The sequence below is a fragment of the Anomaloglossus baeobatrachus genome, chromosome 3 (genome assembly GCF_048569485.1).
Source record: "Anomaloglossus baeobatrachus isolate aAnoBae1 chromosome 3, aAnoBae1.hap1, whole genome shotgun sequence".
In the NCBI taxonomy this organism is placed as follows: Eukaryota; Metazoa; Chordata; class Amphibia; order Anura; family Aromobatidae; genus Anomaloglossus; species Anomaloglossus baeobatrachus.
This window is the reverse complement of record NC_134355.1, coordinates 229,530,470-229,540,100: the sequence shown is the minus strand read 5'-3', so window position 1 is coordinate 229,540,100 and position 9,631 is coordinate 229,530,470. Positions and strand designations below refer to the sequence as shown.

The 9,631-nt window shown below is 48.0% G+C and overlaps 1 protein-coding gene across 1 annotated transcript in view; it reads left to right on the top strand.

Annotated features, from left to right (window-relative positions):
• Nucleotides 1-270: 270 nt before the first annotated feature.
• Nucleotides 271-9,631, top strand: part of UNC93A (unc-93 homolog A) — a 509,693-nt gene continuing 500,332 nt past the window's right edge. Inside the window, 1 exon segment of the mRNA XM_075338216.1 lies at nt 271-360. Coding sequence (XP_075194331.1) covers nt 271-360 — 90 coding nt within the window.

The following is a 9,631-nucleotide window of genomic DNA, read 5'->3' as shown; positions in this document are numbered from 1 at the left end:
GGCTGTGTGATCTGTGAGAATAGCTCCACTAACAATCTGTTAACCTAAAGTTGGCAACTCCTTTACAGACATTTTAAACAGCAAAGAACATCATTGTTTAAATACCATCAAGAAAATAAAAGAGTGCACTTATGGATACATGTCATTCCAACTCACTAAACAAGCTTGCTATATGAATTTATCTACAACATTTTAGTAACTCTTCATGGTTACTTACAGCATTACCAAGACTGACAACACATCGGATCCTGCAAAAAGAAAGGTTACAGAATGCAATGTTCACATCTCAAAAATATTCTTATTCTGTCATTTGGAATCTTACTTCTATATACGGCTTACATGGGACTTCAGACTCTTCAGGTAAAGTACCACCATATATGAAGAAGTATTTTCATAAAGAGTTTTCTGTAGTAATCTTGAACTGATCATGTTTTCATTCATCACTTGTTCAATAGTAGGGATCAGATTAATCTCTGATCTCTGTAAATTGTATCTTTCTTATGATGTAAGAAGATGTCAGCAATCTGTTACATTTACTTTAGTGTCGCCCAGGGAATGGGGTACTCGGTCCCTGGCAGTGTATTACTGGGGAATGTCACTTTGGTGGCCGTTGCCCGGTCTCGTGCCCTGGGTGCTTTTTAATGGGGAGTATTTACAGGGGAGATGAAAGTCATTTGTGTGATGCAACCTGCAGGTTGCGGTTAATATGGTGAAACTGCCGCTGCTGAGTTGATCATCTCTACTGATGGTGGTAATGGCAGCTGTGGTGGTAGGCCCTCTGCAGGTAGGGCTGAGCTTGGGAGATGTATGATGGAGTAATAAGGGAGGCCACACCGTGGGTTGTAATTAACAGTCTCTACTCACTCTTGACCCTCGGATGGCTGGTTCAGGACCCTGTAATTCCAGTGCCAGTTGATGACTCGGTTGCTCTGTTCCCTTCACCCTCAGTGTGGTTGGGTCCCCGTAGCGTGGAGCAGGTTGGGGTCCGACTGTCCCTTGTTGTGGCAGTCTCCTTATCCGTACGGCGGGCAGGGTGGACCCTGTAGGGATGGTCTGTGTCCCGAACCCTAATCCTTGCTTTACTGCTGGTGCCCCCGGATCTTTGGGTCAGTGAGGTCCGTGAAGGTCCTCTCACTGTGCAGGTATTTGCCAAACTGTATGAAACTGGCGTCTGACCTAGGGCCCTGTGCCACGTCGGTGCTCTGGTCCCAGTGGTACTCTGGTGTACCTGCCCTGGCGACCACTCTTCTGTGCCCCTGGGTCATCGTTACATGACCCAGCTCTCAGGCACCTCTTCTCTCTACTCCTTCACTCACTAACTTCTCACTGCTGTCCCCTCCCACCAGGCTGTCTACTACCTCTGGTCTGGTCCCAGGAGGTAGGCACTGCATCCTGGTGAGGATGCAGTTCCTAGTAGTGCCCTGAGTGGCTCAGGAGCGCTACATTCCCCCTTGGTGAAACACAGCACGTCCTCGGACTGTAAAGAGAATAAAGTGATTTATTAACACTAGAAGTCCCAGGAATTTCGAGCTCCATAGGGTTCCAATGGTAGAAATGTCAAATGACCCCTCTCTGGGACTTCTAGTGTTAAACATTGAAAAACATATCACTTTCTTCCCGCACAGGGGAGGCTTTACTTTTAACATTACATTAGCATTCTCCCCATCAACCCACCACCCAAAGGTCCTGAACCAAGTACCCGCTAAGGAGGCAGGTCACCGGTCCCTTTGGGGAGCAGGTCTGGGCCAGCTCTATCCCAGCCTTTCCTCCAATCTTCCTCTCCTTGGTGGCAGTATCAGTGTCCTGATGGCAAGGTTTACTCTGGGAGGCACACTTGGTGCAACATATGTACACTGCGAGAGTTCGGGTCATTCCCAGTCCAAGGAACAGTGGTCCATTTTTATGTTAACTTTCAAACATTTAGGCAATCAAGTAACTTTTCAGCATTTTTCAACATTATTTAAAACAACAGCAAAAACTGGGGTAGCCTGGTTCAGCTACCAAAGCGTAGATGACCTTGGAAATGGAGAAGGAGTGGGAGGAACAGGGGCTGACCGTTCTCAGATTTTCTGGATGTCTAAGGCGTGCCAGCCCCGCTCCTTAATAAAGCCCCAACCTTGTTGTTGGTCGAATCTGTCCACAGTACCCTGGTACCGGACCCCGCAGGCTCCCCAGCTGGATTGGCGCAGGCTCTGCTTCTCTTGCAGATCACGGACTTTCACCTGCTTCCTTCTGGTTGCACGCTCCTGTTGCTCCCGGGCCAGCTGCTGGATGGTGGCCTGACAGGCTTTGTCGACCTCCCCATAAATGACAGCCCTTTGTGCAGCCACTTCTGTCCCCTCCCTTCAGGCTGTCTAGTACTTCTGGTCTGGCTCTGCCCTCTAGGTGGCCATCCCCTTGTGTCCAACTAGCCAATTACCCCTGGTGTGGAGTGGAAACTGGGATTTTGGTGTGTGTGGGTGTTGCTGGCACTGGTGTTCCAGGTCCCAGGGGGTAGGCCCTGCATCCTGGTGAGGATGCAGTTCCTAGTAGTGCCCTGTGTGGCTCTGGGGCGCTACACTTTCATGGTCAGACAATACTGGATCTTTGACAAAGGCCACAAGGAATGTCTGATCATAAGGATCTATAGCAATCAGGATTAGATATACCATAAATGCAATTTGTACAGCTGCACAGGGGCATTACCACCTCTAAATGAGCTTCCCAATGTCTGTTATTTTCATTAATTAAATGGGTCACTTCTAATGATCGATTGGAAGGCAAGGGGCCCATATACTCGTCATCTACTTTATATCTTTGCTGTCTGTGTCTTCCTCTATACTGTATATAGTATATGCTACTTTATGTTAGTATATACAATAAATAAACTAATGTAAGGGTATATTATATAATTCAACACTTGTCATGTTTGTAATCCTAATTTACATACTAAACTTAGCATACTGGCTTGTATTCAATGTAAATCCTAGAAAAACCACACCTTGACTTTTAAAATCAACTCTATTATCTAGGAAATACACATTATTTTGCTTAGTGAATACTTGGTGGCCAAGCGGCTGTGTGCACCACCCCTTACTGTTATGTGTAGTAATAGCTTACCCCTCTCATGATTGGCAGCGCTCTGCTGTTTGCACAGGATGACTTTCCATGCATCCACTGTGTGATCTGGAGTGGCGCATACAGCTTTCAGTCTGCTCTGCTGTGGCCACTCCACAGAGAAGAGAGGGATGTGTGCACCACTCTGACCTTTCATGTAGTAAATGCATCCATGAACATTCCCTGCATACAAGACTGGCACTGGGCAAGTGATTGGTGTCAATCCTGGAGACATCTTGTGCAAATAACAGCCACTTGGCAATGGAAGTATACACAGAGCACCTCAATAGGAAGTAGATAATTTTTCTGGATAATTGACGAGGTGATTTTTTTTAAACTTAAATTTTATTGAATTTTCGTAAACCAGGATACAGAAACAAAGAAAGGGAGAGGGGAAAACATAATCAAAGCATCATCCTTTGAGAGGGAAGGCCTCTCAATTTTAACCATTCATCTCATTGTCGTTAAACCTTATTCCGATGCTACTTGTTCTGTAAACTTTTCCTCCCTCCATCCCACTAAATAACAACCTAAGAAAAACTTATCCCAACCCTTCCCTGGCTACAACACAACCCAACCTCCTTTCGGTTGGAGGCACACCTGCGAGGCACCAAAGGAGAGCGCAGTCCTGCACTACCCGTCTATGCTTGTTACACCTGGGCTCACTGGTGGGGAAGGAAAATACAGCACCGGTCGTCTCGATGAAAACCGGATCAGCGTGCAGGTCCAAATAGAAACAGTCAGTTCCAATCATCCATATAGAAGAAGAATAAGACCGCACCAATGCTGATATCTTTTTCCGGAGATTCTTTTATTCCATATGCAAAGTTAAAAGGTGTGTAGCAGTCAGCGGGTGGAGGAGACCTGGATGCGGCCCCTCGCTGCGGACGACGGCCGTTTCGCCTGTGATTAGGCTTCGACGGGTCCACCTGGGTGTGAAACGGCCGTCGTCCGCAGCGAGGGGCCGCATCCAGGTCTCCTCCACCCGCTGACTGCTACACACCTTTTAACTTTGCATATGGAATAAAAGAATCTCCGGAAAAAGATATCAGCATTGGTGCGGTCTTATTCTTCTTCTATATGGATGATTACACCTGCGAGGCACACATGTCAGCTTATTTGTACAGCTGACATGTGTGCCTCGCAGGCACGATTGAATCTGCGATCCACTTGCAACTGTTAACCTCTTAAATGGCACTGTCAAAATGTGACAGGGCCATTTAAATGCCGGTCGTGGTAAATCTTTACTCACCCGGCTGTCTTTACTTCCTGATTCACCTGGCCGAGTGCTGCGTCTGACAGGAGGTGAGTATTTCTGGTGATCACAGCAGTGTAGCTGTGATCGACAGAAATGAATCAGCGATCAGACTGCTTATCCTTATTGTCCCCTAGGGGGACTAGTAAAAATAAAAAAAAGTTATAAAAAAATTCAAAATAAATAAATCTAAGAGTTTAAATCACCCCCCTTTTCCCCCATTGAAAATGAAAGGGTTACAAAAATAAAAAATATACACATATTTGGTATCGCCGTGCTCAGAAATTCAAAATATAAAATCAATTAATCTGATCGGTAAACAGCATAGCAACAAAAAAATTCCAAATGGCAAAATTACGGTTTTTGGTTGCGGCAAATTTTGTGCAAAATCCAATAACAGGCGATAAAATCGTAGCATCTGAGCAAAAATTGTACCATTAAAAACGTCAGCTCAAGATGCAAAAAATAAGCTGTCACTGAGCCATAGATCCCAAAAATAAGAATGGTACGTGTAGCGAAAAATGGCGCAAAAAGTGCGCCACTTTTTTTAGACAAACTTCTGATATTTTTTAGACCCTTAGATAAAAGTAAAGCTATACATGTTTGGTGTTTACAAACTCATACCGACCTGAGTCATCACACCAACACATCCGTTTTACCATATAGTGAACAGTGTGAATAAAATATCTCAAAAACAATCATGCAATCGCACTTTTTTTTGCAATTTTCCCGTACTTGGAATTTGTTTGCCTTTTTCCAGTATACTATATGGTAAAACTTATGGTTTCATTTAAAAGTACAACTTGCCCTGAAAAAAACAAGCCCTCATATGGCAAGATTGACAGAAAAATAAAAAAAGTTATGGCTCTTGGAAAAAGGGGAGCAAAAAACAAACAAAAGAAAAATGGAAAATCAGCCATGGGTGAAGGGGTTAAGCTAACACTCTCTATGCAGCTTGCATCTTTAGTAGAGATGAGCGAACCGGTCGCGGTTCGGCTCGAGCTTGGTTCACCGAACGGAGGTCGCGTTCGAGTTCGATTCGGCGAACCGGTTCGGCGAACCACTCGAACCCCATAGGAAACAATGGGAGGCAATCACAAACACATAAAAACACCTAGAAAACACCCTCAAAGGTGTCCAAAAGGTGACAAACAACTCACAACACAACACAAACACATGGGAAAGTGACAAGGACATATACTCATGCGAAAACAAAAAAGCTGGACAAGAGGGGATCGTGGGCACCGTTGGAGATGTAGGACGTTACTCCTCTGTGGTCTAGCCAGCATTTACCAAAGCAAGAATTTTTACTAAACTTGGAGTAAAAATGTCTATACTAAAGTGACTTTACTAGATGTGGGATTACCTAAGGAGAAAAATAATACCATTCCTGAAGGATTTGATGGAGGCATACCGAAGTTATTGATATCTAATGCCGGTGGTGTCATGTAAGTGCTTCCCTGCAATATCCATAGCTCCTCCCTCTGCTGCCGAGGTCATCCCTACCTATTAAAGACTTGTCCCCCGGTGGTGTACACCTAAGGGGTGCTTCACACACAGCGAGCTCGCTGCCGAGATCGCTGCTGAGTCACGCTTTTTGTGACGCAGCAGTGACCTCATTAGCGATCTCGCTGTGTGTGACAATGAGCAGCGATCTGGCCCCTGCTGCGAGATCGCTGCTCGTTACACACAGCCCTGGTTCGTTTTCTTCAAAGCCGCTCTCCTGCTGTGACACACAGATCGCTGTGTGTGACAGCAAGAGAGCGACAAATGAAGCGAGCAGGGAGCAGGAGCCGGCATCTGACAGCTGAGGTAAGCTGTATCCAAGATAAACATCGGGTAACCAAGGTGGTTACCCGATATTTACCTTAGTTACCAGCAGCTCTCACGCTGCCTGTGCTGCCGGCTCCGGCTCTCTGCACATGTAGCTGCTGTACACATCGGGTTAATTAACCCGATGTGTACAGCAGCTAGGAGAGCAAGGAGCCAGCGCTCAGTGTGCGCGGCTCCCTGCTCTCTGCACATGTAGCTGCATTACACATCGGGTTAATTAACCCGATGTGTACTGTAGCTAGGAGAGCAAGGAGCCAGCGCTTAGTGTGCGCGGCTCCCTGCTCCCTGCTCACACTGGTAACTAATGTAAACATCGGGTAACCATACCCGATGTTTACCTTAGTTACCAGTCTCCGCAGCTTCCAGACGGCGGCTCCGTGCAAGCGCAACGTCGCTTGCACGTCGCTGCTGGCTGGGGGCTGGTCACTGGTCGCTGGTGAGATCTGCCTGTTTGACAGCTCACCAGCGACCATGTAGCGATGCAGCAGCGATCCTGACCAGGTCAGATCGCTGGTCGGATCGCTGCTGCATCGCTAAGTGTGAAGGTACCCTAAATTGATATGTATTTTGGGATCTTCTGACCCAGTAAGAACTGACACAATAGAGTTAATCACCCTCGTTAAGAAACTTCAAAGGCGCCATTACCGGCAGTTACCACAGCTACTGCTGCTCTCCAGGTCTGAGATTGTGACCTAGACACTGTGAAGACCACCCACAAGTCTGTCTATCAAATGGGCTCCTCCTCCCTCTGCTGAAGACAAAATACAGTAGTAACTCACATACTACGAAACTTTTACTGCTATTTTAATTATTAAAGACGCCATCCCTGTCTCGAGCCACAGTGCACGCAGCTGCCATTTAAAATTCAAGGTCGATAGTGACAGTTGAAGTTGCATTGCTCAGGACTGTGGTGAACTATTCAACGCTATATTAAAGATCAAATAAACAAAATTACTAAGTTTGATCCCCCATCAGACTATATTAAACCTGAAGAAATCCTTTGGTTGCTAGCGGCAGTCCACGTAGTGATCTATTCTAAGGCTTGGACCAAGTGCATAGAAAATCATTTTTAGCAAGTAGTGCTTAACATAAGAAATCCCCCTTTGTGGTGACTGAAATAAGATATCTGGTTCCCATATGTCCCCTTGCACTGTGAGAGCAGTCTCCGGTATCACAGATTATTTGCAGCAAGAGTTTAGACAATTCCTATTCACACACTAAAAGTACGTAAACTTTCCTGCCGTTTTCCGGTCCCACTACGCTATTTGCGTAATTAAGATTGCATACAGGTTAGCTAAACTTTAAAGTAAACTCTCCTAATCTTGACTCTCCTGCGTCTACTCTGGTATCAGTAGTTGGTGTTAATAAAGGCATATACACACAATAGTTGTTGGGGGAGGGAATAGAAAAGAAATAATCCTCTGTAGTTGTAATAGACCTGTATGCAGGGCTTCCCTCTCTCCCTTTGCACACAATCTCCCTAGTAGAAGGAGAGATTAGAATAGACGTGCTGGGGTTGTCATAGCAACCCACTCACGCCTCTCCTAGTTCTGTTAGCTCGGACAAACAGGACTCTTTAACCAGTCTATGCCTTACTGTGGCGCCCTAGGACCTGGTCGCCACAACAGCATTGCCCTCTCAAAGGGGTAATGCTGAGCCTGGAGGTAATTGGGAGATCCATTGGCCAGCAGGTTTAACACCCAACACAGTTCTCCCTCCGGCCAGCAGGGGGAGCTCTGAACCTGGAATTCCAGGGAGCCTTCCTCTACCTGACCAGAGGGAGGAAGTGGAGTCAGTCTGAAGGGAGTAGTGAAAGTGAACAGACGCAGAGTGAGCTGTCCTGTGAATCTGGGGCCTAGAGCTGGAGCAGCTTGGCCCAGAGAAGCAGGAATAGCTGAGAGGCAGCAGAGAGACTCAGACATCGGAGTCTGTGGTTGCCAGGGTATAAAATCCGTCCCTGGTAGCCGAGTCCGAAGGGCAGGAGAGCTGCAAGCCCCTGGCCCAGAAACATCCAAGGTACAGCTGCAGCATCAGGGCCCGGTGTGGACTCCAGCGGAGAAGCACCAGAGAGAGGGTCTGCGCAGCCACCTACAGAAAGAAGGGACGTGCCATCGGTCCCAGCAGCAAAGAGGGCCATTGCTGGATTCAGAGAAGCAGGGTCCTATCATCACAAAGCAAAGTACAGGAGTAGGCCTCATACTCAGCTGGCCAGAAAGATCATCCCAAGTACTTCCAGGCCGACCGGATCCCCATCACCACCTGTAACGGTCTCCCAGGACTGGACTGTTCCCAGAGTAAAAGAGGAGAAGGTAAAGAGACTGTTGTTTGTGCCTGGTTCTTTCCTCGCCTGTCGGCCCTGCACCGTGTTAGCCACACAACACCATAGACTTTCACGGGCACCAACTGTATCCCGGGGCATCGCTCCACCTGTGGGGAGCAGTAACATCATAGCTGCCATAACATCCCCCCGGAGTTCTCCCATAGCAGCGGCGGCTTAATAGCCGCATACCACAGGTGGCGTCACGAACATTAACTTCAACTCATCAGCCACATATTCAACTGACACCCACCAGGGCCACGGAGCCGGGCCCAGCCACCACTGACTACCACCGGACTAGTCCGGCCCGGCACCGGGTGTCCCATAGCCCTGGGGTGGGCGAGTCAACTTTTGGCGTCACGAACAGGATTTCGTGCCCGGTTCCACCGGGTACTGTGCGCCTGAATAATTGCGCTTTAAAGACTGTATTACTGCGTGTTTCACTGTTTGAAAACTGCCGCCGCCATTATCCTCACTGAGCGCAGGAAGAAGGGGGGCGTGCCTGACAAAGAGCGCGAAGGGAGCGCGCCATCAGAGCAGAGCGCTGTTAACCCCGCGCGACCCGGAAGGAAATTTGAAAAGTGAACGGAGCCTGGTAAGGTTCACTAAGGGGGAGGAAGATGTCCGACGCAGAGGGAGGGCAGGTGGCTGCCATAGCCCGAGACGCCGCAGCGCCCGCCGAAGCGATCCCTGTCGCCGTCGCCCCATCCCCCGCTGTAGCGCCGGTAATGCCGATCACCATGCCGTACATACCGGGCGCAGAATGGCTGCCGCAGTATTCCGGGGAGTCCCATACCTTGAGCGACTTCAGAGAAAGCCTGCACAGCTTATTCCGGGTGTATCCGCTGACTGAGAGCCAGAAGGTGGGCATATTAATGGGACAGCTAGCCGGCGCAGCCCAGCGTGAAGTGAAGTCCTGGCCTGATACAGATAAAGGGACAGTAACCCAGATACTGGCCAAGCTAAAGAGTACTTTTGACACCCGCACCGCAGCAGAGATAAAGATGAGATTCTTTGGGTGCAAGCAGCGGCCCACAGACAGCATAAGGGACTATGCCTTAAACCTGCAGGAGGCCCTGAAAGCGGTTAAACAAGTGGACCCAGAGAGTGTACGTGAAGAACACAAACTC